General features: G+C 48.9%; 10 protein-coding genes across 10 annotated transcripts; 6 read left to right on the plus strand and 4 right to left on the minus strand.

Moving 5' to 3' along the window:
* The first annotated feature begins 493 nt into the window (after positions 1–493).
* F4812DRAFT_167590 (N-terminal nucleophile aminohydrolase) lies at positions 494–2,930 on the plus strand. Its single transcript, XM_047929891.1, has 3 exons — positions 494–968; positions 1,026–1,225; positions 1,288–2,930. The coding sequence occupies exons 1-3, from the start codon at positions 697–699 to the stop codon at positions 2,589–2,591; spliced, it is 1,776 nt and encodes a 591-aa protein (XP_047793455.1). The 5' UTR covers positions 494–696; the 3' UTR covers positions 2,592–2,930.
* Positions 2,931–3,035: 105 nt separating this feature from the next.
* Positions 3,036–4,754, minus strand: F4812DRAFT_412914 (transcription factor Tfb4). The gene has a single exon (XM_047932740.1). It carries the CDS (start codon positions 4,437–4,439, stop codon positions 3,270–3,272), a length of 1,170 nt encoding a protein of 389 aa, XP_047793456.1. The 5' UTR covers positions 4,440–4,754; the 3' UTR covers positions 3,036–3,269.
* A 1,142-nt stretch (positions 4,755–5,896) lies between these two features.
* Positions 5,897–8,896, plus strand: F4812DRAFT_412922 (ARM repeat-containing protein). The gene is made up of 2 exons (XM_047932741.1): positions 5,897–7,224; positions 7,332–8,896. Exons 1-2 carry the CDS (start codon positions 6,472–6,474, stop codon positions 8,682–8,684), a joined length of 2,106 nt encoding a protein of 701 aa, XP_047793457.1. The 5' UTR covers positions 5,897–6,471; the 3' UTR covers positions 8,685–8,896.
* Positions 8,897–9,180: 284 nt separating this feature from the next.
* F4812DRAFT_449381 (S-adenosyl-L-methionine-dependent methyltransferase) lies at positions 9,181–10,794 on the minus strand (the record flags this gene model as incomplete). The annotated part of the gene is made up of 1 exon (XM_047935969.1): positions 9,181–10,794. One exon carries the CDS (start codon positions 10,792–10,794, stop codon positions 9,181–9,183), a length of 1,614 nt encoding a protein of 537 aa, XP_047793458.1.
* An 885-nt stretch (positions 10,795–11,679) lies between these two features.
* F4812DRAFT_467349 (gamma-glutamyltranspeptidase) lies at positions 11,680–15,337 on the plus strand (the record flags this gene model as incomplete). The annotated part of the gene is made up of 6 exons (XM_047938643.1): positions 11,680–11,740; positions 13,331–13,524; positions 13,583–14,009; positions 14,085–14,133; positions 14,203–14,258; positions 14,313–15,337. The coding sequence occupies 6 exons, from the start codon at positions 11,680–11,682 to the stop codon at positions 15,335–15,337; spliced, it is 1,812 nt and encodes a 603-aa protein (XP_047793459.1).
* A 294-nt stretch (positions 15,338–15,631) lies between these two features.
* Positions 15,632–18,155, minus strand: F4812DRAFT_412931 (glycosyltransferase family 4 protein). Its single transcript, XM_047932742.1, has 3 exons — positions 17,337–18,155; positions 16,292–17,279; positions 15,632–16,229 (listed from the first exon to the last, which is right to left on the minus strand). Exons 1-3 carry the CDS (start codon positions 17,895–17,897, stop codon positions 16,054–16,056), a joined length of 1,725 nt encoding a protein of 574 aa, XP_047793460.1. The 5' UTR covers positions 17,898–18,155; the 3' UTR covers positions 15,632–16,053.
* A 321-nt stretch (positions 18,156–18,476) lies between these two features.
* F4812DRAFT_167780 (uncharacterized protein) lies at positions 18,477–20,043 on the plus strand. The gene has a single exon (XM_047929894.1). It carries the CDS (start codon positions 18,559–18,561, stop codon positions 19,702–19,704), a length of 1,146 nt encoding a protein of 381 aa, XP_047793461.1. The 5' UTR covers positions 18,477–18,558; the 3' UTR covers positions 19,705–20,043.
* Positions 20,044–20,068: 25 nt separating this feature from the next.
* F4812DRAFT_455258 (t-SNARE) lies at positions 20,069–20,969 on the minus strand (the record flags this gene model as incomplete). Its single annotated transcript, XM_047936794.1, has 2 exons — positions 20,069–20,596; positions 20,673–20,969. 2 exons carry the CDS (start codon positions 20,967–20,969, stop codon positions 20,069–20,071), a joined length of 825 nt encoding a protein of 274 aa, XP_047793462.1.
* Positions 20,970–21,488: 519 nt separating this feature from the next.
* Positions 21,489–24,041, plus strand: F4812DRAFT_412933 (nucleoporin protein Ndc1-Nup). Its single transcript, XM_047932743.1, has 3 exons — positions 21,489–21,811; positions 21,878–22,701; positions 22,753–24,041. Exons 1-3 carry the CDS (start codon positions 21,673–21,675, stop codon positions 23,749–23,751), a joined length of 1,962 nt encoding a protein of 653 aa, XP_047793463.1. The 5' UTR covers positions 21,489–21,672; the 3' UTR covers positions 23,752–24,041.
* A 151-nt stretch (positions 24,042–24,192) lies between these two features.
* On the plus strand, positions 24,193–26,057 carry F4812DRAFT_167805 (uncharacterized protein). Its single transcript, XM_047929896.1, has one exon. It carries the CDS (start codon positions 24,534–24,536, stop codon positions 25,893–25,895), a length of 1,362 nt encoding a protein of 453 aa, XP_047793464.1. The 5' UTR covers positions 24,193–24,533; the 3' UTR covers positions 25,896–26,057.
* The last annotated feature ends 1,894 nt before the right edge of the window (positions 26,058–27,951 follow it).

Genomic DNA, 27,951 nt, shown 5'->3' on the forward strand with positions numbered 1-27,951 from the left:
TGCGGTAGCTACCCTCAGTTTCTTTTAATTCATACTTACCCTCATTGAAGGTTCCAGCTTCCAGCATCCAAGAACTATCACATACGATATTGCCCAAATATCTCCTTCGCTACCTACATCTAAGTAAATAGATTTATCATAGAAGCATCTACTCCTAACTTTCACATATTTTTCATCCACTCCTCGTTTTCATTCCCTTTAAATCCCCCTACTTGTTTTACTCTTATGCGCTCCATCAACATCATATCTCGTCCATGCGGTATATGTCTTTCGTTGCTTCTTAGCACTGTTTACCCGGTATTGATTCCTCTACTTTGACCTCCAGCCTACCTCATCGTTTGGCACACCGTCTCGATACCCAGGTCTCCGACTCCCTCTATCTTCATTAGCTTTAGCCTATCTTCTAGGTCTCACCGACATTGCCTCGTGTAAGAAGCATTATTCTGAATACTTGCGCAGTTTTTTTTAGTTTTTTTGTATTGTCCCGGACGTTTAAATCCTCTAACATCCCTCCTTAGGGTCATGAGCTTGGACATCCCACTACCATCCTATAGCTTGCTAACCACGAATGCTCTTGCTGGAATAACAACTGATCGAATTTTTCCATCTTTGCGTAAGAAGAAGTTGGCCGATAGGATTTTAGTTCTCTAAGCGAATTCGGTATATTTCACTATAAGCCTCGATCCTATATTGAGCATGGAACCTGGCGATTATCAAGATAGAGCTGTCCCGTCTTGGCATGAGAATAATACTGAACAGGACGACATTATTGATGGACTACCCTGGGCCACCGAACATGCAAAAATTCCCACCTCGTTAGAAGAGGATGGCAGCATCTTTTCGATGGATGGAGCAATGGAGCGCTGGGGAAAACGTAAAAAACCACCGGTGTCAGCTATATTTATTCATGCCGGGGCTGGATACCACAGCGTTGCCAATGAAAGCCTACATCTAGAAGCCTGCAATGAGTAAGCGCTTTGAAGATTCTATTCAGTGTTGGGGCAATCCATTTTAACATCACATAGAGCTGCACGTCTGAGCATAAAACTCCTTCGTTCAGGCCATTCGGCTATCGATGCTGTTGAGGCTGCTATCAAATCCCTCGAAGACAAGGAGATCACCAATGCAGGCTACGGAAGCAACTTGGCAATAGATGGGACGGTAGAGTGTGATGCTACTTTGGTTGACCATTTCGGTCGCAGCGGAGCGTGCGGTGCAGTTCCTAGTAAGTTGATATACAATAACTTGCGATGTGGTTTGCACTTGCTTACAAGCTTTTTTTCGCAGATATCAAGAATCCAATCTCCTTAGCCAAGATGATTCTCTTGTCTAGTAATAAGCCCCTTTCTTTGCGTCGTGTTCCCCCGAACTTGCTCATTGGGGAGGGCGCCAAGGAATTTGCACGGGAATCAGGTATGCATTTGGTTCCCAATCAATGGCTCGTATCAAGGAATGCTAGAGACCGCTATATCAGGTGGCAGGAAGACATGAGGCGTGCGGAAGGCAAATCATTTTTGTCTCCATCACCTGGCGCATACGAGCAAGCTGTCGACGATCATAGCAATGAAATTGGCCAGAACGGACACCCGGACCATATGACTGCTATACTGACAGGAACTTGGAATGAAGGGCAGCCAGACTCCCCAGCTTCACCTGCTTCGCCGTGGGATAATGAGCCGCATGTGGTAATAAAAACTGGCCTTGAGCGCGGTCCATTTCACTTCCCGGCATTGGCTTCAAGCTCAAAAACTGCGGCTGGAGAAATATCATCTCTCACTCCGAAACGACCACGATTTAGTCCCCGCCCAAGTAGTGAATCTCTGAAGTCGGATCCCAGCATATCGATATCGAACGGCGTAATTGGAGCAGCTGCTCACGATGGCGGTGGTTCAGATGTTCCTATAGAACCCTTCATGCCTAAAGCCGAACAAGGTCTTACCACTACGGCTGCGCTCTATCCCGACGAGCGTCCACGTTTCAAGGCCGTTGATCGTCAAAAGAAAAGTGATAAAGATGTCGATAAAATCACTGATACAGTAGGCGCGATTGCAATCGACATGTCTGGCAAAATTGCTGCAGGGTCATCTTCAGGTGGCATCGGTATGAAACATCGAGGACGAATTGGCCCGGCAGCCTTGGTAGGGGTTGGGACAGCCGTGGTTCCGATAGATGAAAGGGATCAAGATGGTATTGCTGTCGCTGCTGTAACCAGCGGCACGGGAGAGCATATGGCTACTACTATGGCGTCGCAAAAATGTGCCGAGCGAATTTACCAAGGTACACGTCGTGGGCCAGGTGGAAAAGATGTAGCCGAGGATGACGAGAGCTCCATTCTCGAAGCCTTTATTGCTAATGATTTCCAGGAACATCCGGGTGTCAAATATTCTTCGTCAGCTGGAGCCATTGGCGTCATGGCCGTAAAGAAGGCCCCAATGGGCTACTATTTATACTTCGCGCACAATACTGACTCTTTTGCTGTAGCCTCTATGGGCTCTAATGATATTCAGCCATCTTGCGTCATGTCGCGCGTCAAGGAAGGAAGTTCTGGACTCGGTCGTATTGCTCAAGGTGGTCGTAAAATTCACGTCTAGACTGGCTTGCTGGCTTTGCCAGAACGTTGATATCCGCTTTATAAGACTGGTTGTATTAACTCGGAGGCTCTTAGCAGGGGCTGTCGGTTTTCCTTCACCTCATACTCGCCCTCTCACCTATACTCAGTCTGATTATACTTCTAACCTTTACGCTATCCTTATTACCCATACACCTAAGCTCAAAACGAATTGCGAATTGTGGTGCACCGGAACCGGCGTTTTCGAGATACCCCCGGATGCTACTTTCATCCTAACCGCAAATACTTCGGTCTTGTCCTCGAAGGAATCATTGTATTCAAGTCAGTAGTACATAGTAACTCTCAAATTGCAGCTGAGCCAGGACTAGAAAGAAAAAAATAAACGGGAACCCTTGGATCCAAACGACTGCATGGATAATAGAGACAGAGCAAACAAATCACTTGGGAAGCATAGACTATATGAGATCTAGAAATTCAAAGCACGCCCAAGTTGACTGTCTCATCACTATACCTAATGCTTCTGAATTCGTGATTTTTTTTATTCCATGCCTGACATAACTCCTTGTATGCAAACTCCAACCCCACTGATATAACCAGACCGGTTTTCCATGTAAAGACGACGACGATGATGATTTGGGTATTGGTACAATAGATAAGACTCTCGATCCCTCTCCTCTCCCCTCCCCTCTCCCCTCCTTCACTATGTAGGAACAGGTGTCCCTGTAGCACTGGCCGTGTCCTCGCTAGCCCCCGTACCATTAGCGCGAATCTTCCTCTTCTTCTTCTTGCGCGGGGCGACGGCGGGCTTCGCGCCGTAGCTGCCGAGGGCGAGCTTGGTGCCGCAGGTCAGGCACTCGGCGCCGTCGGGCACGGCGCAGAAGATGCTGAGGCAGATGCTGCAGACGAAGCCGGTGTCGACGACGTTGCGGTGGCAGAAGCAGGCGGCGCGGAAGTCGACGGAGTCCTGGGTCGGGGTGACGAGGGCCCGGCGGGCGTCGGCGTCGGCGAGGAAGCCGAACATGAGGTACGAGAGCAGGCCGCGCGGGTTGCCGGCGGCGGACAGGAAGGTGCCGCCCGTGATAAAGGCCGCCTGCTGCAGGAAGGTGGGGGCGCCGTACAGCGAGAGCGTGTCGACGGGGATGCGCGCGTGCGAGGCCGCGAAGACGGCGTTCATCGTCGGGATGTACTGCGCGGGCTCCGAGTCCGAGACCGAGAGGACCAGGATGCGCGAGTGCAGGGTCGCGGCGCCCGCGTCGGCGGGAGAGGGGGAGGAGCCGCCGCCGCCGCTACTGGCCATGGCTGTGGAGGTCGGGTTCGCGGGGTCGGAGGACGTCTTGGCCGGCTCGAGGGCATGGCGCATCTTGTTGATGTAAGAGAGGGCCAGGGTGAGGGCGCCGGATACGAGGGTGGTGGGGTTGAGGTCGGAAGGCGAGGTGCTGTCGATGAGGGAGCGGAGGGAAGTCAGGATGGAGGTCTCGATCTGGGCGAACAAAGGGAACTTGTTCGCGGAACCGCCGAGTTCTGCCGAGACACCGCCGTCCTGCTGTCGCCCGTCGACGTCGGGCATATCGACGTCACCGTTAGCGCGCGAGGGCGCGGCCCGGAAGTCGGGGTTGGGGGACTTGGGGTACAGCCAGACGGCGCGGTTTGGGTGCGCCGCGAGTATAGCGACATGGTTGTCGTTGCCGAATGCGAGGTGAGCGTTGACGAAGACGAGCAGGTTGGCTAGGGCTTTGGAGATGGGAAGGAGGTCGGCGATAGCGGCCCAGGCGCGCGGGTTCGTGTCGACTACGATGGTGAGGAGAGAAGGTATTTGGCTGGCGGTAGAAGCTGGCTCGCTGTAGTGAGCGGAGGCGTCGATGCGGTTCATCGTGCCGTCTTTGTTGTTTCAACTGATCTCCGGGGAAGGAGAGCCTTTACGGCATGAGAATAAGTAAGTACCTAGAAAGGGGCTCACGGGCCTCTTTCTTTTACGGAGGTGGACTTTTATTATCTTTTTTCTTGTCAGACAGGTAAGCTTTTTGATTCTCAGGTTTGATTTTTATAAGTTGAATGGGGATTCATCAGTAGGTAATTAATAATGATAGTGGTGTTGCTCAATACTTCAATTGGAATTGTTAGGTATGGAGAAGGTGAGTATCGATAGGATAAGCATTGAATTTCCGGACTGACATGATGATTGTTGATAACGAATCGATAAGAGCTGAGAGCAGCAGCTAGTGTTGCCTAACCTGGTTACATGTATCTTCACCGAGCTCACCTTGCGCGGCATGCCAGACCCACTCAAAGCTGTACCACAGCACGCGCCTGCGTTTCAATGCCGTGCCAAGCCGGGGAAGATATCACAGAGCCCGGATACCTCTGGAAGCTCACATGACTAAAAATACGTACTTACGTAAGGGTACCTAGGTACGTCAACAGCTATCTTAGAGTTACCTAGGTACATGTAGACGTCATTGTTGAGCAGATCTTACGGAACCCCTGCAGCCACTTTATCAGGCACAAACCATCCTCTGATAAACCTTATTGGCGTCTCTTGCCTAGGTCCGTCTACAAACCTTTAGCGGGGTTATTTCAGTGTCAAACGAAGCACCTTTTACATAGTAGGTCGATTTGAATTTCCACTTCGTCCCGGTGAAATATCAAATATCAACAACTTTTCTAATACGACAACCTAACATAAGTTCTTAACGTCCGAGTTATTATTATGCTCTCTGTGTTAATTCTCAAACATCCCATCTGACTCATTCTTGTTTCGCATTGCGCCGGACACATCTTATGTCCTCCTAAAAGCGACAGTTATATCCATACCTACCTAGGTAAATAAGCTGTGTAAGTCTTTATACCCCACGTTTTCCATCTTGGGTATTGATGGTCTACGCTTATGTATATGCGAACATATTACCCGCGGTATGTTGCATAGGTACCCCAAAACAGACCAGTCTAGCCGTCTCGCTTCCTCCCCAGCGGTTCTACGCTTTTGCCTCATGTACCTAACATAGTATAATACTTCTCTGGTAGGTTTGGATAGATTAAGTTGCAGTTGGAACTGACACCCCCCATCTATTTTAGTTCATGTGAGTACCAATTTTCACCATTTTCAACAAAACCTTGAAACAGCTACCTGTAGCTTCAACTTTCCTCTAGGCTGGAATTTAAAACTAAGCCAAGATCCTTCGCGGTTATACTTGCCACCACGAATCATAGCTAAGTCTTGGGACCTTGTCTGATCACAAGCTTACCTTAGGTTAGGTACCTACATAGGTGAGGAGAGGTACGTGTATTATATCGTTTTTTATTTTCTCTTTTTTTTTCTTTGTACCCTAAACCGCTTTCATATTCGTCACATCGTCACAAGCCCAGCATCAAACCCATTACTCATGTCTATGACCAAGCCCATGATAAAGCGTTCCTAGCCGACGAAAACTTTATTTTCTTCGTTTAAAACTTTGCACGATATACATTATCAAATCAACGTCTTAGCGTCGTCACCTTAAGGCTTTAACCATTAACTATTTCCTCAAAACTTGGATCAGACAAAGCCTTGTATCGAAGCTTTGGTACCAAAACTTCGAATCAAAGCCTCTCACTGAAGCTCAGTCGACCCTTATACGTTAAGCTACTACCCAAGAAATAAGAATACTACCCAAGCACTCGAGCACCCAAAAAAATCAGCCATTTTACTGTCGACGAGGCATAAGCCCCTCAGCACACCACCATACTTCACCCTAGTTCCGTCGTTCCGTCAAGGCTACAAGTACATAAATAAAGGCCGTCATAATCCCTCTCATTTCCCTCTTTTTTGGTTTTTTTTCCCCTTCGCATTATCAGCATCAACTCCTAACGCACTCCCTTCGAAAAGCTTTAGTCATAAATAATATCATATCAGCTCGTGAAATACGATGGACGAATCAACTGTTGACCTCGCTTCTAAACGTGAGGAGATGGCCAAACTCAGCAATGTAGAACAGACACAGCTCATACTTGCCCGACTTATGGAAGGTGGCCAGGAAGACGAAGATACTTGTCGCGAACTTGACCGTCTTACAAAAATGCTAAACGACGACGCCAACGACAACAACAAGAAGCAATCTATCTGCGATGTAATTGATGATGTTTGTGTCGACACCATACTCGGCTATCTAGACATGAGGCAAGCGGAGTCCGTCCGTAGCCACGCCGTCTTGACTGCCTCGGCCTACCTAAAAGCCGCCGGAGTCAATGGGAAGGACGCTCTACGCAAATTCTTCTTCGATAGAGTTCAGAGAGGAACTTATGACGACTATATCGTCGCTTTTTGCGTCGCAGCCGCTGTATTCTCTATCGCTCCAGACGTAACGGCTGACATATTCCTCAGCGAAGGCTTCTTGGCCACCTTGGATCCTTTGATGCGACGAAAATGGAAGAGCAGAAAAGTCGAGACAGCATGCCTAGAAATGCTTAACGTCGCTTCCATGAACCAGCAATGTCGTGAGGCGATCCGGAAGTATTGCACCGACTGGTTAGAAGAGGTTGTCGACCAAGATCCGGATGAGTTGGCTAAGGCTATGTATACGGCAGACCCTGAGATTCAGGTGTCAGAAGGTTCGATTGCTATGAGAAGACACTCCTCAGCGGTACAAAACCTAGCCGCGGTTATCTTGACAAAATTGAAAGTAGGCACCCTGAAGCTCCCGCTCACAATACCACCTCAGTACGAATATCTTCGGTGGAGATAATTGATTCCGCGAGGAATTGAGCTGGGCTGACCTGGACGCTTCAGGCAGTGCCGTCGTCGGCAGGAGAGACGACGGAAGGATCCGAAGGTAGAATACAACAAGCGAACACCAGTATCGAAGACCTGTCCAAGATGTTTAGTACCATGATTTTGAAGGACCCAGAGCAAGGCAAGCGACATTCAGTAGAGGGGTTAGCTTACGCAACAATCCAGCCCGGAATTAAGGAGGAGGTCGCGCAAAACAAAGAGCTCCTCAAGGCTCTCGTCAAGGTTTTAAGCGATGCCCCAGCAAAGTCGCCGCTTACATATGGAGCCCTGAGTATTTTTGTTAATCTAACCCGTTATCAACCAGTACAGTCCGAGGAAGAAAAGAAGATGACCCAGCTAAAGGCCTACGCGAACGCTGCCGGAAAATTAGCAGCGCCAAACCCGTTGAACGACGACGACCATGTTTCGGAGCGATGTAAAAATGTTTTTGAAGCCGGAATCGTACCGGTCCTGGTAACGCATAGCAGACACGGTTCTGTCGCTTCGCTCAACCTTATTGTATCAATCATTTATGCATTATCAGTTACAACCAGCTTGCGAGGTCAACTCGCGCAGCAGGGAGCCGTTAATTTGCTTATCGCCGCCGTGTCAGCCCTGCCAGATACCGAGTCTCAAGCCAAACGAACAGCAGCCCAAGCACTCGCTCGTATACTTATCAGCACCAACCCAGCTCTCGTGTTCGGCGGCACCCGCGCCCGTCCGCAGAACTCGGCGATTAGGCCCCTCATTTACATACTTACGCCCGACCCCGCAGCCGAAACTCGAGATCTCCTGCCGACGTTCGAAGCGCTGATGGCGCTGACCAATTTAGCCTCTACCGACGACGACACCCGGGTGACGATCATCCGTAACGCGTGGCCCGAGATCGAAGAGCTGATGCTGTCGTCCAATAATCGGGTATCCAAGGCTGCTGTGGAACTGGTGTGCAACCTGATGCAGTCCGTCGAAGGCGTCGCTCAGTACGCGGCGGATAACCCACAAGCTGCTAATCGACTACACGTTTTACTTGCTCTTGCGGACGCGGAGGACGAGGGGACGCGGAGCGCCGCCGGTGGCGCCTTGGCTGCTCTCACGGCGTACGACGCCATCGTTACGGGGATTGTGAAGAGGCCGCGCGGGGTGGACGTCGTTCTAGGTCTATGCGGCGAGCAGAGCGAGGACCTGCGGCATCGGGGCGCGTTCGTCGTGTTCAACATGGTCGCGTGCGAGGGGGAGGCCGGGAAGATGGCGCGCGAGGCGATCCGGGATAAGAACGGGGTCGAGGTTTTGAAGGGGTGCGCGAAGACTAGTCGAAGGGCTGAGGTCGTTGAAGTCACTGTTCAGGCTCTCAAGATTCTGCTTGAGCAGTAGGACTGAGAAGACCGACAAGGCGGAGAGGGGGGGGGTTGTTAGTTGGTTTATTGCAATTGGAGCTGCGTTGTTCGTGTATGCTTGGAATAATTGAATTATATCATTGTTATTGTCGAGGGCAGAAACATTCAATTTGGGAATTATTGCGGTTTTACTACTGTCTTCGTCTAGTGCAATCAATGCAATATTTTATAAAAGTCCACGTCTTAAAACTTCGCATCCTTTGTGATAACTACATATTTGCCGACGTTTATATCTGAGGGATAATCCCTTCTTGTGTAATGACATTCCATGTAACTAGCGTAGCGTAGTAGACATTGTTGCTTTGGGTATGTATCTCTTACTATGTAATATAGTGGACGTATCATTGAAGCCATTCCATAGGTACTACAGCCGTTCTATTCTTCATCATATGCATAGGTATATAGGTTAAGTTAGGTAGGTTAGGTACCAGGTAGGGAGTTTACCCTCACATTTCCATTTCCATTTTCAAACCCTACTCATCCACCCGATTCAGCACAGCAACGCCCTCAACATGTCCCGTCTGCGGGAAGAAGTCGAACCCGCGGATACTCTCGATCGAGTACCTCGTGCCCTTGGACCCTTCTCCCTCCAGGCCCCTCACGAGAACGCCTATATCGCGCGCCTGCGTATGCACGTTGCAACTGACGTACACGACGCGGCGGGGCGCGAAGCGCAGCAGCTGGCTCAGGAAGTCCTGATCGCAGCCCTTCCTGGGAGGGTCGATGACGACGGCGGTCTGGTCGCCGGGGTACGCCCTGCGGATGGCGGGCGTGAACAGGTCCTTGGCGTCGGCGGCGATGAACCGCACGCGCGAGAGCGGCAGGTCGTTGGCCGCGGCGTTCTCGGTCGCGTACTTGATGGAGGCGTCGCTGATGTCGATGCCGACGCTGCCGCCGCTGAAGAGGGACGACAGGGTTATGGTGAAGAGCCCGGAGCCGGAGTAGGCGTCGACGAGATATTTGATTGGTTGGGAGGAAGAAGGAGAAGAGGAAGGGGAGGAGGGGGGAGGGAGGATGTGTTGCCGGACATAGTCGGTGAAGACGGGGAGGATGGAATTGTTGTTCTGGAAGAAGGACCCGGCTGGGTTGTAGAAGACGTAAGGGCCGACGTATTCCGTCGACGTAGCTGTGTTACTCGTCACGCAGGTCTTTACGTCCGTGTACGACTCTGTTTCCACTTTGACGGCGGCGTTGTCGGGTGGTAGGGGTGACGGCGATTTCGACCTGGCTTTTGGTGAAGATGAAGGTCTACTTTCGTTCTTCGGAATACGCCTTGTGCTTTCGCGTAGAAGAATTGTAGCGCCTCGCGTGTAATTGCCATACTCCACCTCCATGCGTGCGCGCTCGTTTTTCATACCGAGACGGACAACGTCAGTGCCAATAGGGCAGTCCTCGATATCTAATGTCTGATGTGTGCCCTTGAGCATAAAGCCGATAGGGGGACGACTCGTGAAGGGCTCTCTATTTTTACGCCAGGAGGGGGGACCATCAAAGTGTGGCGTTAGTTTAGTCCGGTAACCGTACTGGAGCGGACTGCCGATGGTGTCCTGAATAGCGGGGATAAGCTCAGGAGGTAGCTGGGAGAAATGGCGGAAGGCCTTCTCCACGATGCGCTTCTTATGTTTTAACTGCTCGCTGTAGTCCATCATCTGGAATTGGCAGCCGGAGCACTTTCCAAAGTACTTGCATCCGATGCGACTGTCGTCGCGAAGCTCTGACGGAGTTACGACAGAGATAAAATCCGCTATGGAGTAGCTCTCGTCCAGCACGTGGCGAAATATCTTCACCTTGACGGTGTCGCCTGGTATGGAGAAGGGCACGACATATACTCGCTTAGAGCCTTCATGTAAGGCCAGACCGTCTCCGGTTGATGAAAGCTCGACCACTTTAACATCGATCTCGGTGCCCGGCTCTGGCAGATTTTCAGTTTCTAATTCTGGGGCGGCATTCTCTCCTTCTGCCACGCCATCATTATCCTGGTTGAGAGACACGATGAGATTCTGTACGTCAATCCGCAGGACATCCTCGACAGAGCCGGACTCCATCGCCTTTTCCCTCTTTCGAAGCTTCTTTCCCTTCCCTTTCATCGCCTGCTTAGACTTCTCCTGGCTTAGCGGCCTTTTCCCGCTATTGGGTTTAGGCTTCTGTTGCTGGTCACTCATTTTGGCCTTTTTTGCCTTTAATCGAACTGGTGCTTGCAAGTCGGATCCTAATATCATGCGCTTAACCTCAGCAGCACTTAAAATTCTGTCAGTGTCCTCTTGGACAGCTGCTTTGGCTTTTCTCTCTGCAGAATTATGCACAAGACGTAAGCCTCTTCCAACTTCAAACAAGCGAGTGCGTGAGTTGAAGGCAAGAGACTGAGGCGAAAACTCTGATGAGACCGAGACGGGATGGAGTGAAATCCTAGTTCTCAGAATTAATCGCGGCCTTACTGTTATGCTGAAGCGCATTGATACAATAGTTTCCTCAGTCAAAATCCCCCTTTGGTTTATGGTTGAACAGAGGGGAGGCTTAAGAAAAAAAAAATACTGGAATTGTAAATTGACAATTTTCTACTGGATGGGAATGTACTAAGAGGTACCTAAGTAGCGCCACACAGGGGCACTTGGGTCCTGCAGGCTGCAGCTTATCGCGATTAGGAGGTACCTTGGTCCATGCATGGGCCCCACCCTCTTAAGGACGGAGAGAGGTTCATATGAAAGTACAATTAGGCACAATACAATCAGTTCCTAGGTACGTCATAACCCAGACTATACAACTTCGCTGCTTCAATATGATATCCATATAAATCCCACATGGCTTTATTTTAAAACTACCTAAACTCATCTGGTCATCAACTAAAGTCCTAGTGTAAAACTACACAAGGTAGACTATCTAATGCCCTGAAGTACCGGGTCCATTTGTGCCTGTTGCCCTGCCAGTATGGCGTCGTTCTGATTCCCTTCGTGATTTCCTTCATGATATCCGTCATGCGTTTTATGGTGTCCGCCATGACTGCCGCCGTGAGTTCCTTCACCTCTTCCATGAGCGGTGAGCTTTTGCTTGACTTTTCTAATGGAGACTTTGTTAGCCGTGACCATTCCTACCTAGGTACAATCCAATAATGATGAATACATGATTCTACCACTTACTCCGAAACACATGATATGCAATTACGATGATTTGCTTGCTTTGAAAGACAGGACTTGTTTTCGTTTAAGTGGAAATTAGGAACTTCCAAAAATATATTATAGATTGATATCTACTGAATTTCGGCTAGACACAACACCCTTCTTATATCCTCCTCGACGTCACACAGCAGAAATGACGTACTAATTCCCGCCTTGTGATACCTGTTATGTATTGTATGTCTCAGATATAACCATATATATTTTGATATGATAGTCATACTGAATGCATTGTAAACGAGGTTTCCAACTTATACTGCCGTAGTACATCCATTGGCGTAGCCTGTTTGTAATTGTGTTTAACACTGATATGAGTCTTCTCATATGCTTCGATACATGCCATAAGCAACACTTCACAACTTAAAAGTCACAACGTCCTAAACTACCTACCTAAACTAATAATGTCAACGTAAATGCGCACTACCCGCATCGAATAAATATAACCATTTCTTTTATAAGGCTTTAACTATAAGCTCTAAACTCTTGAAGTTCATTTCGGTTGAAGGGTTGTAAAAAACTTTATAGTCTTTCATGATCTAACGATTAGCTTCCAAATAATGAAGCTAGGAAGAAGTTACCCGCACGCGACTAAAGATACGCGATTCGGTGACTCCGGAAAGCTTCCTGTGTGAGAATTACAAATCCAAAGGCGGTAAAACAAGGGGTAGCCCCCTAAATGAGGTACTACTAATTAAGGTACAAGTGTCAAGTGCATCTAGCTCGGGGTACCTGGTTTATTACCCTAAGTTGAGTACTTGGCTATGAATTTTTGTTGTTTCAAACGACACAAAGAAACAATAGGCTAAATAAAACGTGTAGTTACAATTTAGTTGAATATATGTTATAGATAGAGATATCAAGTGAAATTATATTATTATTGGACAAGTGGACAACCCGTCCGGGTATAATAAATCACGACATTTATGTAAGTCTGAGCTGCACGCTGCTACGTGGTAGCGTGGTGGGGCCTAAAGTATCATATAACTATTACTATTACTATTAAGCTTGTTGGGCTGCTTATCTCTCGCTTTATAATCTTTGACTTTGTAACAAGATACCTGACGGGTACGCTAGCATCGTTGTGAGCGTCGTTCTTTTAACTTCCTAATCTAATCATAATCATAATCATCATTATCATTATCATTATTCATCTGTATTATTTTAACATTCTCATCCGCATTCTCATTCTTTACATTGATTTCATCATAATTCTACAATAGGTATTGTCTCTATCAGGTAAGAGTACACGAACCCCGGTGTATGATATGCTGCGCCGTTAGCGTAGCCAGTGTAAGACACAGACAAAACCCATTGGGACGATTGCAACATACTGAGTTCCAATTACAACATCCGTAAAGACTTTGCGAGATGAGTGAGTAGACCATTTTTGAGTTGCATTCGCATAATTTCTTATCATCCAGTTATTCAGTAACTAACTGATTTATACCCAAAGAAAACCCCAAAGCGCTCCCGCAGACTCTTCTGCTGTTACTTTTAGCTGTTACCCCTTCAGCTGCAGCGCCCTCGCAATGGCAGCAGAACGGTCAAGTCGTGTTGCAACAACAATCCACATCGGGAAAACGCGGCGCTGTCGCTTCTGAAAGCAAAATATGTAGTCAAATAGGCATTGATCTCCTCGACCAAGGCGTAAGTACTGTCAATTGGCTTAAATTCCATCACTAGACCGCTCATAATTCATATGTAGGGAAACGCCATAGACGCCTTTGTCGGAACTCAGCTATGTGTCGGTGTCGTCGGCATGTACCATTCGGGCATCGGCGGCGGTGGATTCAGTCTCATCCGGGACAGCAACGGCAACTACACCGTCATCGATTACCGCGAATCCGCCCCCAGTGCGGCTTTTGAGGATATGTTTCACGGTAATGTCATGGGCAGCGTGCACGGTGGGCTTTCCGTAGGTGTACCGGGCGAGCTGCGAGGTCTCGAGCACGCGCATAAGAAATTCGGCTTACTGCCGTGGAAGTCCGTTGTGCTACCGGCAGCCTCCGTAGCGCGCCACGGGTTTCCCGTCTCCGAGGATCTGATACGCTACATGGAGTTCGGCCTTGAAATGAGCGATCGGAACTTCCTTGTCGAAGATCCCTCGTGGGCCCAAGACTTCGCCCCGAATGGTGAGAGCTGCCAATCCATATATTTTCGTAACCAATATATTTCATAACGGCGATGTCGGCTAACAATATTTCTAGGGGTTCTGGTCAAGTTAGGTGATACTATGACGAGGAAACGCTATGCAAAGTAAGAAAACCGCCGGTCTATCCATAAGGATAAACGAACACTTGCTGCGTTTGCTAACCTTTAATCAAGAACCCTAGAACAAATAGCTGAACATGGTGCCGACGTGTTCTATACTGGTCCAATGGGTTCGTCATATTTCCCTCGTCTCTCAATAACAGCATTATTTTGACCTCATCCAGCCGAGGCAACGATCAAGTACATCCAGAAGTACAATGGCACCATGACCATGCAGGACCTGGCTAACTACGAGGCCATCGTCCGCGAGCCCATCAGCATCTCGTATCGCGGCTTCAAGCTCTTCTCGTCGGGCGTACCTAGCAGCGGCGCCGTCTGCCTCAGCACGCTCAAGACGATGGAGGGCTACGACGTAGCTGACATAGCCGCCGACCCTGAACTTACCCTCCACCGCTTCGACGAGTCGATGCGCTTCGCCTACGGCGCCCACCAAGCCCTCGGCGACCCGGCCTTCGTCTCCGGCATGCCGCGGCTCGAAGCGGCGATGCTGGACGACGCGCACGCCGAGTCCATCCGGCGTCGCATCCGCGACGACAGGACGCAGCCCATCGAGAACTACGACCCGCCGCGCGTCTACGTGCCCGAGAGCCACGGCACGTCGCACATCTCGACGGCCGACGCCTCCGGCGCCGCCGTCTCCTCCACCACCACCGTCAACCTGCTCTTCGGCAGCCAGCTCATGGTCCCCGAGACGGGCGTCGTCCTCAACGACGAGATGAACGACTTCTCCATCCCCGGCGTCCGCAACGAGTTCGGCTACGCCCCCAGCCCCGCGAACTACATCCGCCCGGGCAAGCGGCCCTTATCTTCCATCACCCCCGTCATCGCCGAGTGGCTTGACCACTCCAACTCCAACTCCCGCTCCCTCGCAGCCGTCGTCGGCGCCGCCGGCGGCTCCCGCATCATCAGCTCGACGACCCAAGTGCTCTGGCACATGCTGGAGCGGGGTCTCCCCGTGGGCCGCGCCGTCGCCGTCCCCCGCTTCCACGACCAGCTGATGCCGAACCGGGTCGAGTTCGAGTACACGTTCGACAACGCGACGGTCGCCGGCATGCTGGAGAGGGGCCACAACGTGACGTGGGTGCGCGAGGGGTTCAGCGCCGTCCAGGCCATCAGCGTCGGGAGGGATGGCGCGTTCGAGGCCGCGGGCGAGACGAGGCAGGGGAGTAGTGCTGGGTTGACTTGGTAGATACTACCTACCTACCTACCAGGTACCTACTTAACCTACCTCGGTTACTTCAGGTACTTATTCGGCGAGGTGCATTAGAGGTACCTACGCGGGTTATACATAAGTGTTTTTTGATAGAATTGCCTTGCCTTAGTTACCTACTTAGGTACCTAAGGTATCTAGGGGTCTAGTACATAAATATTTACTACTGGCATTGTTTAGATAGTATAGGAGCTAGGTAGATTTTTGAGTTATTACGTCTTCAACCTACTATTAATATAATACTCATAATAAAACCGATACGTCGAGGGGATACGTGAATAAGGATATATTCCATTAGGTCTATGTTACTAGTAATACGGACTCCGTTTCGTTTCTACTCAACTCACCTAACCCAAGTCATGGTATCGTATCCTCTCCGCATCTCATCCGCCCTCGCCACCAACGCAACGGAGCACGGCAATCTAACGCATCCCAATGGATGTAAATGGAACAAGAAAACAAACAACCAACGAGGTAATGCAAACTCCGAGCCCGCTTCCCTGCGTTTGATAATCATGGGGGGTATCGGATGTAAGTCTATCTATCTGCGAAGTAGGAACGGGGTGTTGATGGTAGTGGTAATGGCAGTGTCGTGGTTGAGAGGGGAATTGGGCTTAGGAACCTAAGATAACAGGTAGAGAGTAATAGTTATGCATAAAATGAAATATGTTCCTCTCTTTTTTTGGCTTTTGTTTTTACAGTTTCATGGCGACGAGCTTCTCCAGCTCAGAGAGCCATTTCTTGGCGAACTCTTCTTCCGTGAAACGTTTAGACGACAAGCGCGCTCTGCGCCTAACGGAGAGAGGGTCCGGATGCGAGAGCGCCTTCTCGAAACCGTCGGCGAACTCGGACGTTGTCGAAGCGTGGAAACCTAAGCGAATTTTGTTAGCCAGAAGATCTAGTGTGGTAAATACTATACTATAATTCAAATACCTGTGGGTTGACCGTCAACGTCAACGACAATGTCTAGCTTAGGGCCACCGCTGTTATGTACGACCGAAATGAGGCCTGCCGCGAGGTACTCGACCACGCCAATGCCGAAGTGCTCGTTCCACATGCCATTCACTCCTACGAAGGCCTTGCCAAGCCATTGGAGGATCTCAGACCAGGGAGCGTCGAGCTGGAATATTACCTGGTCTTTGATCTGCAATTCGTTGACTAGCAGACGAAGCGTATACACCCGCTTGGAATCGTCGTCGCCCCTAACACTACCTAGGAGAACCAACTTAGCTTCCTTTGCCGCGGGAGTTCCGGTCTTGACAAATTCGGCAAAAGATTGAAGGATGAGCTGGTGGTTCTTTTCTGGTCGAAACTGAGCGATGTACACCAAGTACTTCTGACGTCTCTTCTCGCTCTCTTCGGATATTTCCACAGCTCGTTCGATCTCATTCACGGCGCATGGGGGGTACACCACAGCAATGGGGTGCTTCTTTCCTCTCCGGTTTCGGCGCGGGCCCCATAATGACTCAATATGACCTTGCGTCCAGGAGGAATTGGTCATGACAACATCGACAGAAGCACCCATCCACGAGTAAATAGCGGCGAATATCTTCCAATAGTGCTTCTTGAGAGCACCTTTAACGCCGACCCCCTTGCCAGCATTGACACCCTGATTTCCAACTGCTGTTTTGGGGTCGAGCGAGTCAAGCATATCTGTGGATATGGTAGGATAATGCACGTATGCAGCGGTCGGCATAGTTGGGAAGAGGATCTTGCTCAGGCCAAGTACGAAAGCGTAACCCATAGTGTCCACAAATATATCCGGAACTAGGAGAGAGAAAGCGTCTAACCCCATGATTAAAGAACCGACTGACTGTCCTAGCAACGTCATATGCGGCCATGTAGAAGACAAAACCCAGTGTCGAGTGGTTAGGTATATGAAGTGGATCGTAGGCGGGTGAATGTCGATACTGAAAGTATTCTATAGCGCTATTAGCAACTTTTTTAGTAAGTTCACTATGAGATAGAAGCTGCAAACCTTGACCCGAGAGAGCATTTTGTCTTTTATAACCTCGTGGTCGCCCGTATATACGACAATCTTGGCGTTAGGCCATCTTTTCTGAGTAGCTCGAACCGCAGCCCATAAAACTCGTTCGCCACCTCCTCCAGCATTGCAGAATGGGTGGAAGAAACCGACTATGCCATCCCAATCTCGGTCGCCTTTCTCCCCATTTCCGGACGTTCCAGCTACAGACCCATCGATATTCTCCCAGCTCTCGTCGTCGCTACTAGCATTGCCTTCTTTCCCTTGAGCTTTGGCTTCCCTAAATCTGGCTTCGCTTTCGGCCGTGGTACGGATAAGTATGGAACGGCGACCTTCGGAACTCTTTCTCAAACACCAACCGAAGGCGGATCCGACTGTCAAGGCAAATATGCGGCATAGTAAGGGAAGGATGAAATTCCAGAATACCAAGGCGGCGAAAGGAGTGCAGGCGATGGCGATTGCCGTAAAAGCGAGAGTCTTGGACTCCATGCCGAAGGAGTAGGGTGCGTCTTTAGAAGGAACAGAACAGCTTGAGCTGGAAGTGAAATCTGACATTTGCCTAAGACTTAGCGAAAGAAATATTATTAAAGATATGTCGTTTTATAAGTTTAGGCACACGTGTCAGAAAGAGAACACTGGTCTGGCCTGGTCGGACTGGGCCAGAAGCAGTCCAGTTGACCCATGGATATATGATCTAGGGAGTAGGTGTTGACGTTTGGTGTGGTAAGTTGCAGTCTTGAATTTATTTTACTATTTTTATTATTTTATTATTTTATCAGGCAACCTTGTTACATACAATGCATAAAGAGGTACGTATGCACTTTCGTTAGTAGTACATCAAGTTAGGTACTTGTACGTAATTCGGCGTGTGACCAACCTACCTGTTGTCATCCCACCTTCCTACCTCCTTTATCGATAGAGCTACTACTTTTATCTTATCGCTAAATTCAGCATTGAAGATGCGATATGTTGTAGGTACAAGGTGCATACCTCTTATAAGTAGTATATCCTCCAAGAGCATCAATGCCAGACAGTGCATTCATAATTTCTAATTAGTCCCCAAGGAGGCAATTCATCAAAATTTTCAAATATGATTTTATATCCAGTGTTTGTTTGAAAGGTTCAATGGCTTGGATATTATTTAATTTATGACTCTTTTCCTATAAATTTATACCTTCTTCTTTCATACATGAGTACAGGCTCAATATAATCTACGATGAGCTCGATCCATTGGACTCATGCCATTCGGCTAACTAAGCCCTTTGGTCTCCTGCCAACGAGTAAAGCTCAACTACGACCAACATATTATAATCGAGTTTCGCTCTATTCGTTCAAACATCAACCAGGTGTGAGGTCGTTTCATTTTCAACCAGTCGCTGCAAGTGTGATACAAACAGCTGAGGATGCCATACTCGCTTTCCACGGTCTTACACACATACCATGGTTCCTATCAATTCCTATCGTGGCAGTCGGAATCAGCCTCGCTTTTAGGGTTCCTTTCAATGTCTATATACACAGGATCAACTACCGCCGAGCCAGATTCACCCCGGTTCTTATGGGATGGACTGGGCGTATCGCACGGGATTTGAGGCGAGAAAGGGTTAAACCATCGCATGAGCGTAAGGAGACATTAGCAAGGCATAAAAAGTTAGCAAAAAGGATATACCGCACGGTCGGTTTACAAGACTGGAAACTATATTCCAACATCCTCGGTCTACCTTTCTGGCTCTTAGGTGTCGAGAGTGTTAGATGGATTTGTGGCGGTCCGAGAGGACTTCTAGGGCATCTGATTCTGGGCAGGGCCGAAGATGATGCTACGGCTTCAAATACACCAGGCGATGTAGAAGCTGCTATATCTCCCTTAGATGTTACAACCGCAGCTGCTGACCAGGCTGCTACGGCAGCCGAGCACATAAAGAATCTACCAGACCCGAGCATCGCATTCGAAGGCTGTCTATGGTTTCCCGACCTGTCCGTTCCCGACCCATATCACATTCTCCCCGTGGCGCTTTCATCTTTGCTGGTTTGGAACATGCTTCCTAAATCCCAAGCGGGGCTGCGACAGCTAGCTGGGCTCAACCCTGAAGATAAGTTTATAGTTGAGACCCCGGCGATAACGAGGCAACGCAGGTTACGTCGAATTCTCATCGTCCTATGCTCACTCATAGGACCTATGACCGCAGACCTTCCGGCGGCTCTTCACCTTTACTGGTTATCGACTGCCGGCACGCAAACAATTACAAGCAAAGTCTTGGCAAAGTTTATGCCGATCGACACGAAAGTTGTTCCAAGGGCTCTGGGTGTTGAAACTGCTGTCATCCGACCAAGAAGAGTTGAAAAAGAAGTAAAAGCTGCAGATTAACCAGGCATTGGTTGTGAAAAAAAAAAAGCCAATTCATACAATCAGCGGGTAATGTGTTTGTAATTACCTAAGACTATATGAAAGAGTCCCGTGTCTTGGGAGTCCAAGTGTTGGTTGACGCCAAATATAGATAACTACAAATACCGAAGCTATATTCGTAAATAATATGGTTACATGTAACCCGTGAACCGCAAAGGAGGGAATAGAAACCTCTAAGTTACCCCAAGAGATGGCAGACTCTTATCAGCCATCGTCAACACAGCCCTGATACAACTAAGTAATAAGAAATTGGAATTGGCCCAGGCTAACTCCGAAACGCCTCCAGATATCGCTCATACACTGCAAAATGGCTACAAGGTTTGGCTTATCCTAAGAATACAGCCAAAAGGACGATGGCCATAATTACGGCTAGAATTAGTAGCAAGCAGCATGCTTTGCTTCGAGCGTTCTTCTGATATCTTGCAGCGCTTCTCAACTCATAGTCGGCACCGCGAGTATCGTCGCGGATGTTAACCGCATTACTCTCAATCGTTTCCAGCACCTCGCCCTGCTCGCTGACGATTTGCGCTACTTGCTGGAACAGCACGTTGAGGTCGCCAACACCTTCTTCTATCTGGCGGATCTCTTGCTCCCGTTCGGTAATTAGGGCCTCTTGGAAATCGACTTCGTCCTGAGGAGCTAGGTGCACCTGTTCTTGCTGCTGAAGCTGTAATTGCTCGCCGGCGGCGTCAAACGGGGCACCTTGGCCAGATGCATCATGGTCGAGTGCCGCTTTGGCTGCGCTGACAGAGGCTCGTTGTTTCTCGAGGGCGGTACGTTGAAGGTTTTGGAATTCGCTGAGGGCAGCTTTGAACTCGCGCGACAACTTCTGTTGCGAATACTTCTGGGTGGGCTGTTGTAAGGCAAAGAAAAATTAGACGTCCGTCGCATTGAATAGAGAATGCGAAATACGTCATCTTGTTACTTACAGTAGGTTCTTCCCACGTCTGAATCTTCTTGATGCCTTCACCAACCTCCTTGAACTGTTCCGTAGACTCTTCAATTACGGCGTGGACCCGCTCGCGCAATCGTGGATTATCCCGACGAGTACCGAGGAGGCCGATATCCGACTTAAGCTTGGAGATATTGCCCTGCAGATGAAACAGCTTGTTCATAAGGCCTTGGGATAATCGAGAGAACTCCGGGTCATCCGAGTAGGCGCCATTATTCTGGCGACGGCCAGCCCCGCTGCCGGATTCTATTGACGATAACTGATCGAAAGACATGGCTGGACGATTCTGGATTCGAGAGAGAGAGCGACAAAGATGCGATAAAGGAAATCCTTAATGAATTTAATTAAAAGAAAGAGAGAGAGAGATTAAGTTAGGTGCCTGTCCTTGAAGGATCGTGATTGCTTAGATAGCGCCTTGTAATGACACAAACAGTGGAAGGCGAGGAAAAAGAGTTGATGTCAATTAGGATCACCTGCAACAGATTGCGCAGGTTACAAGTGCAGGTCACGGCATAAGGCAACCGAATTGGGGACTCACCTTAGTTAGATGCAGAGTTGCGCATACGTTTGCTTACGTCAGTTAGCACTAAGTAGGTAATGCTAGTGCTGCATGATGTACTTGTACATCATAATGGTACATATCTGCCGCTCATGCAGCAGGTACCTACATACTGTGGCTAGTGCGCTCAACTAATGCAATTGGGGCAGATGACGCCTGGGTCCTAAAAGCAACAACATTCTTAGTGGGTCAAAAGAAGCTGGAGCTCTATAAGTTTTTTCTATTTTTTATTTACTTTCAGTCCTCCGATAGGTAACGAGCCTTTCCAACAGAGCAACAGTGCTCAAACCTAAACATTCCTTTCTTCTGAGCCAAGATTCACACGAGAATATCCACATACGCATTATTGCATCTTTTAATTGTCGAACCCCAGACCATGCGTTGATCTGAATATTTCTTTTTCCTTACAGGTGCGAAGATGCCTCCCACGATTGCGCGCCGAGCGCCTTACAAAGACTTCCTCCAGCCTGCCCTCCAGAGACGATTTGCTTCGACTACCGGGGTCCTGCTAGGGCTGGCTTATGTTGAAAACTTCTTGCTAACCACCTGGGATAACCGTACGTGACATTTCACTACTATCTTCTTACTATACCACCTAGATGCCTAACATATATTATCATCAGTTCTATGGCCATGGTTTCCATTTGGGCCCGCAGGTATTCGTACCTTAGCTATATTTGGCTGCATCCTCCCCATCATCATCTTGCGGATTGCTCATGCCCATATCGGTATTCGGACGGCTAATTCACCCTTCGACACCTTCCGTCGTTATGCATTTTCTTTCGCCACGATAGAGACGATAATCACCTTTGCTATCTCCGCATGGCTGTTCAGCCAAATATACTTGATCTCGATCCCAACCAGTGCAAACCTCGGTTGGATCACCTACTACAGCGGGGATCGCGCGCGGCTAAACGAGCGAGCATTGTTCTATACCGTGAATATTATCATCCTAGGGGTCGTTCAGGGTGTTATCCACGTGTCCATGGATTATGACCGAATGCTTCTAGGAATGGTGAAGCCGAAACGCGAAGGAGAAGAAAATACCCAAGTAGCGAGCGGTTGGGGGCGGTTAGCCGAATGGATACCCATAATCGTTGTTCGCGCCGGGATGCTCTCGATAGCTGTTGCTCTGGCCAACTACATCGTACTATACCATTTCCTCCGACCCTCTGCCTGGAGCTGGGCTTTGTCCTTTTTCCGATTGTTCTATAATCTGCCGAAGTCCAATATCCCGCCTTCTAAAGCCCCGTGGAGTATTTGGATGTTATCGCGATCAATATGGGCAGGGTTTTTGCTGTGCCTTATGTGGTACTTTGGCGACATGATTTTCAGGTTACAGCTTGGACGAGCGCCTCTGAAAAATGGCCAGCCCCTCAGCGCAGAGTCGAAGGACCCTAACGGCAGTCTATTAAATGGACTACAAAGCAAAAAGCCACGCATATCGGTAGGTTGCTCTTTTTTACCCTTCTACTAAAGCATACCGCTAACAGTATAGGCTTTTGCCATGTGGGAATTGGCATTGATCACAAGGGACTTTGATATCAGAAGAAGAAGCATATTCGAAGATATCGACCGCAAGGACGGCCCAATGTGGTCACAGATTTATGCTACATGCATGGGCACAATTAGATCGGTAGAGCAAAGAATCGACGAGTACGGAAAGCCACCAGCTCCGCCTCCTACACAGCCTACTACGGCACCTCCTCAACCACAGACCCGAGTTGTCCCACCCCCGAAGACTGATGACGTTTGGGCGCCCGTACCAAGTTCGAGAGGTTTCCGCAGCTCCTTGGGCAAGTTCGTTACTAACGTCGCGACGTCTCCGGGGAAGACACCCGCCGAGGTCTACTTGCCGGAAGCGAAGAAGAAAGCGTTAGAGGCTACTGAGCATCTACTCACCAAGGAGCAAAAAGAGGCCCTCTCACCCGAGGGCATTACCTCGTTCGCACAAACTATAGCACTCCGATTCCTGAGTTTACCTACAGTTGGCGTGTTATTCCAGCAGTTATTCAGTCGCCGATTGACTAGTACCGTGCTTGGCCAACCGTACGGCGAACTCAGCATATACGTAAACGCCGCCTACGCTCTATCCAAGCTCGCAGTATCGAGCTTGGCAGAGGACAAATACGGCAATGTCCAAAGGGATGTGCCGGCCATCATACGGACGTTTACGGCAGTGATCAGGAAGCTGGAGAAGTTCAAGGATACGCTACCAATGCACTGGACCGATCTTAGGAAGAACCGGGTGTGCCCCGAGGTAGACGAGCTATTGGACGCATTGAAGGACGGACTGAGCGAGCTCATCACGGCGTTTGGGCAGTACAGCAGCGACCTGAGGCTCACGCGGGCAGATATGAGATTGGCGAGGGAGGCGGCGGAGAAGAAGAATAAGACGCCGGAGGAAGAAGAGGGGGCGGCGGCGCAAGGACCGGGACGGGCCGCAACAGCAACTTGTCCGGCAGAGGCTCAGCCGCAGATGCAGCAGGTGCGCTAGTGGCAGCGGCTGCTGGCGGCGAGTCTCGAGGGTAAATTGACTGGGCTGCATTACGTGTAATAAAATAAAGCAAAATAAATAGGATGTAGTTGTGCGTACAACTTTTCACGATAAAAATTGTTTAATGAAGATGAAAAAAAAAATGAGGAAATATTGCTTTCTTTTCATGTTGTTGCTGATTGGGCGTGATGGTGCTGCGATGTTAAATAGCTTCTGCTCTGGATACCTCTCATCAGTTTGGTTTCATTGGTCTTAAGTTCATTAGGCCAGTTTCTTGAATCCTGATATAGTTTTGTCAATTCAATTAAATGACAGCTACTGCAGGTGACGCAACTAAAATGAAACAGTGGGTATACAAGGCGCCCAATGAAACGTCACTGGTTTAAAAGTGGAGAAACTAAAATCCCGACCGGCATTACCATACCCTGTAACCCCTGCAAATAGCATCATACAATCTAATCTCCCTATGAAATCCAACCACGCTTTATCTCAACTTCACCCTTATTCACTCTTTTTCCTTGTTTTCTTCTTTTTCTTCTTCCCTATCCATCCCAGGATTTCCTCCCACAGTCACCAATGGATCTGATAACCGACAACTCTTAATCGCATCCAAAAGCCTAAGGCTGATTGATATCATCATGAATCCCCGTCTGTTAATATGAAATTCGATTACACTCCTTCAACTTGGTCGCCCGTCGCATAATAGCCGGAGCCTCACCCGTCCCTGCGCCGCGCGACACAAGAATGTTATCTTACTCGATCCTAATACCTGGCGCGTCATAATGAAGAGCGCCACTAACCTTGTCTCTCGCATAGTCTACACTTCCATCTATATTCTATTATGCCTTCTTCTCTCCGCTTTACTTCTTGTCGTTCCTGGCGATTTTATCCGCCAGGATTTATTTTCCACCGGTCAATACATTAACCTAATCGTCCTTGCCATAGTCTTCGTCCTCACTGTACTTATTGTTCTATTCGTTTATATCCTGAGGCTTTATGTTACCCGGACCGTACTAGCTTCGATACCCAAGCCCTGGATACCCGTTGAGAAGGGAGACGTCCCTAAAGATGTCCGCAAAGTCATCGCTGCCGATCTTCGTCGCAGTGCTGCCATCGCGTTGGGCGCGCACCCAAAGGTCGTGGCGCCGGCGACCCGAACAACGTTTTTAGAAGATGTAGCAGAGGAAGGGGTCGTGGCGGATGGGAATGCGAAAAAACCGAGAGGGTGTCTTCAGCTATTCAAGTCGAAATCGCCCGCAACAGTAGAAGAAAAACTGGGTATCTCTTTGCCTCCCCTGCACCCCGTCTGGGGTGAGATCGAACACGACGGCTGGAGTTCACCAAGCTCGCCCGATTTGCCTAACCTTCAATATAGCACAGTCCTCTCCGAGTTACCAAACCTGATTGAAGCTAAAGCAGTCTCTCAGGCGGTCTCCCAGGCGCCAATGGATTCGACATCTGCAACAAATCACCCAATGTTTGATGCAGACGCTGTTGGTCTTCTTCAGCGTCGTTCTAACATGACGATGAGGGACTACGTCATGCATCTCATTAGCATCGGTGTGCTGTTGAGCTCTCAAGAGACGTTTGAGTTCCTCGATAGCTACGAGCGTGCCCGCTTCTCCACTCGTCCCATGTGCAATGCGCACTTCCGACAGCTGATGCATCTCTTTGCCGAGGTTCTTCGTGCAATGCAACCTCTGGATACTGCTTCTTTATACGAACCCAATAGTCCTAACGGCACTTATTCTGAAAGCGATGGACACATCGATGACGATGCCCCTCGGGACACTAATCCCACCACACCCGCGCGGAGCGGGTCGAGTTCCCTTAGCCTCAGCGGAAGCAGCATACGCTCGCGTACGCGCAGGCCGACATTACCGGACCGCAATTCTTCAGCCAATACTTGGAACCAGTACCGTACTGCGCCGACGACACCGAGAAGCAGGTTTGGCAGGAGAGCCTCGCAGTCTACCACCTCAAGTAGTATGAGAAGTTTTGCGCAAACGAGGAAACCGTACGCCGCTAGCCAAGCCTCGAGCGCAAGTTTTAGGTCCGCCTCCCAATCTTCCGTCATCCGACTTGCGACAAGAGAGGATCGCGGCGACCTGCCATATGTATTAAGAATCGGGGAATCGTTCTGAAGGCTCGCGTCTTTACTTTTATCTGGGAAACGGCATAGAGGGAGAAAAAAATGGATTGTTGCATAGGACCGGCGTTGCACTGCGATCACGGTTTGTATATGAACTTTTTGATATTTAATTTAATGTTTTCATTTCCAGGTCACGTCATACCAAGCGCATCAAACGGCATATATACATACGTACATGATTCTCTTTTAACAAAAATAGGTCTTCACTTAACCCTGACCCTTGGTATCCTATGCCAGACGCCTTGCTTCCATTATCATAAATCCAAACAGAGCTATATATGGTATCTCGCCGTACCATTTAGCGAAACTTAATGACCTTACCTGTGATGGTGTTAGCATACCTCCATTCCGAAGGGGGAATGGGGTGTATGGGAATATTTCCCATCTTTTCAATTGAAAGTTAAGACCAGAACTTATCATCCGAAGCGATAGAAGGCCTTAGCGCAGACTGCTCAAATTTGACCAATCAAAAATTCGCTAGAGTTAGCATATTACCTATCGTGGAATGGGGTGGTTACCTCTCAACCAATCAGGTTCAAGCAGCATGTACTAGGGTCTCGTGCCGCTTCGGGGAATAGGTTAGGTAGAAAAAGGACATGACATTATGGTTTATTGACAGGTTGGGTCCCGACGCCATGCGACAGATAGCGCATGAAGATATAAGGTTGCCATATAGGACTGCAGTGAAACGAAACGTACTGGTTGTCCCCCTGGTTGAGCTTGGCTAAGGCGCCTTCGACTTCACGATTGACCTTAGCCCTTCTGGCAGCTAGCTCCGCTTCGGGGCCGTGGAGCTGTAGGAGGGTATTGATGGGGGCATCACCGTTCGAAACGGCAGTGATGTATGCGAGGATGCCATGAGGGGTGTGTTGGGCGCGGACGGGTTGAGAGTTGGCTTTAGCGCTCTCGGATTTGGTGGAGCTAGGTCAAGGAGAGAGGGACGTTAGTTCGGGTTGGCTTAGACGAGAGCGGTGCCGCGCCCCGTGGGAAGACGACGATGGTATGACGACTCGACGTACTTGCTGGCGTAGCAGCAAAGCCTTGGACTGGGGAGGGAAGGGGAGGTATGATGGGTATAGGAAGAAGAGCGAAGGGACATGCCCAGGGCTTACCGGTTGGAGGCAACTTGGGAAGACTTGTCCATAGCTGCTTAGGATCGAAAGGCGAGATGAAAAGTAGGAAGTGAGTAAATATGGTCTTGTCTATGTGTGATGCGTGATGTGCCTGTTCGCCATTTTTTCAGGAGTAAAATGGTAGGGGATGAGAGAGGCTTTATAGAAAAACCAGTGGGATGGTTAAAGACAAGTATGAGTAATATATGGGTTAAGCAAAAGTAAACCTCCATAATGCCTACTTTCCGGTTTTTGGTTCAAAGAATGGCGAGTGATTATAGGTACCTATGTTCTCATAGAAAATATATTCGCTCCATACCGTACCTGGCTCCTACGAAGGAGTGACAGTAGACATGGATAATCCTGGGGGGCATTCTCGGCGGACACAGCCTTATAAAGGCAAACAGGCGAACCATACCCGTCCTTATGAATTACAGATAGGCGAACTATTTAAGGCAACTTATATGTTACGGTCATCCTAAATAGGTAATGAGAAATATGGACCATGCGGCAAAAACGCAAGATAGATCGTCCTACGGCCTGATTATGCACCTAGGTACTCTCGCCAATAAAAATGTCCACCTATCCAGGCCGGTGGGGATCTTAGGACAGGGGTATAATTCCAAAGTATCAAAGTTACTTGATATAGTATAGCCGTACTATATAATTTATATGTGCAGTACCTACGCAGATCCCGAGGTAACGGCCTACATGTGGGTTAAACCCTAGGCGGAGCAACTGCTAGGCATACACCGGTATATATTCCTAAATGTGTTGTGTGACGAACCTATATTCAGGTCCGTTAGAGTGTAATAATTGGGGTCTTGATTTTAGGTAAATAATAACAATACGGGTTAAGTATTAATTAAACGTTATAAATATTTGTTAAAAAGGTTTAAAGTTTTTCCTTTTATATAAGTTAAATATAAGATTTAA

This window comes from Daldinia caldariorum (assembly GCF_022478825.1).
Source record: "Daldinia caldariorum strain CBS 122874 unplaced genomic scaffold F4812scaffold_2, whole genome shotgun sequence".
Classification (NCBI taxonomy): Eukaryota; Fungi; Ascomycota; class Sordariomycetes; order Xylariales; family Hypoxylaceae; genus Daldinia; species Daldinia caldariorum.

What these genes read in the sequence shown, in the direction of transcription:
- F4812DRAFT_167590 (XM_047929891.1), top strand. Translation starts at nt 697, where the DNA reads ATGGAACCTGGCGATTATCAAGATAGAGCTGTCCCGTCTTGGCATGAG. An exon ending in CATCTAGAAGCCTGCAATGA is followed by an intron (nt 969 to 1,025) that starts GTAAGCGCTTTG and finishes AACATCACATAG; the next exon opens with AGCTGCACGTCTGAGCATAA. An exon ending in AGCGTGCGGTGCAGTTCCTA is followed by an intron (nt 1,226 to 1,287) that starts GTAAGTTGATAT and finishes TTTTTTTCGCAG; the next exon opens with ATATCAAGAATCCAATCTCC.
- F4812DRAFT_412914 (XM_047932740.1), bottom strand. Translation starts at nt 4,439, where the DNA reads ATGAACCGCATCGACGCCTCCGCTCACTACAGCGAGCCAGCTTCTACC.
- F4812DRAFT_412922 (XM_047932741.1), top strand. Translation starts at nt 6,472, where the DNA reads ATGGACGAATCAACTGTTGACCTCGCTTCTAAACGTGAGGAGATGGCC. An exon ending in TTATCTTGACAAAATTGAAA is followed by an intron (nt 7,225 to 7,331) that starts GTAGGCACCCTG and finishes TGGACGCTTCAG; the next exon opens with GCAGTGCCGTCGTCGGCAGG.
- F4812DRAFT_412931 (XM_047932742.1), bottom strand. Translation starts at nt 17,897, where the DNA reads ATGTCAGATTTCACTTCCAGCTCAAGCTGTTCTGTTCCTTCTAAAGAC. An exon ending in AAATGCTCTCTCGGGTCAAG is followed by an intron (nt 17,280 to 17,336) that starts GTTTGCAGCTTC and finishes ATAGCGCTATAG; the next exon opens with AATACTTTCAGTATCGACAT. An exon ending in CGTTGACGGTCAACCCACAG is followed by an intron (nt 16,230 to 16,291) that starts GTATTTGAATTA and finishes AAATTCGCTTAG; the next exon opens with GTTTCCACGCTTCGACAACG.
- F4812DRAFT_167780 (XM_047929894.1), top strand. Translation starts at nt 18,559, where the DNA reads ATGAGCTCGATCCATTGGACTCATGCCATTCGGCTAACTAAGCCCTTT.
- F4812DRAFT_412933 (XM_047932743.1), top strand. Translation starts at nt 21,673, where the DNA reads ATGCCTCCCACGATTGCGCGCCGAGCGCCTTACAAAGACTTCCTCCAG. An exon ending in GCTAACCACCTGGGATAACC is followed by an intron (nt 21,812 to 21,877) that starts GTACGTGACATT and finishes TATTATCATCAG; the next exon opens with TTCTATGGCCATGGTTTCCA. An exon ending in GCAAAAAGCCACGCATATCG is followed by an intron (nt 22,702 to 22,752) that starts GTAGGTTGCTCT and finishes CTAACAGTATAG; the next exon opens with GCTTTTGCCATGTGGGAATT.
- F4812DRAFT_167805 (XM_047929896.1), top strand. Translation starts at nt 24,534, where the DNA reads ATGAAGAGCGCCACTAACCTTGTCTCTCGCATAGTCTACACTTCCATC.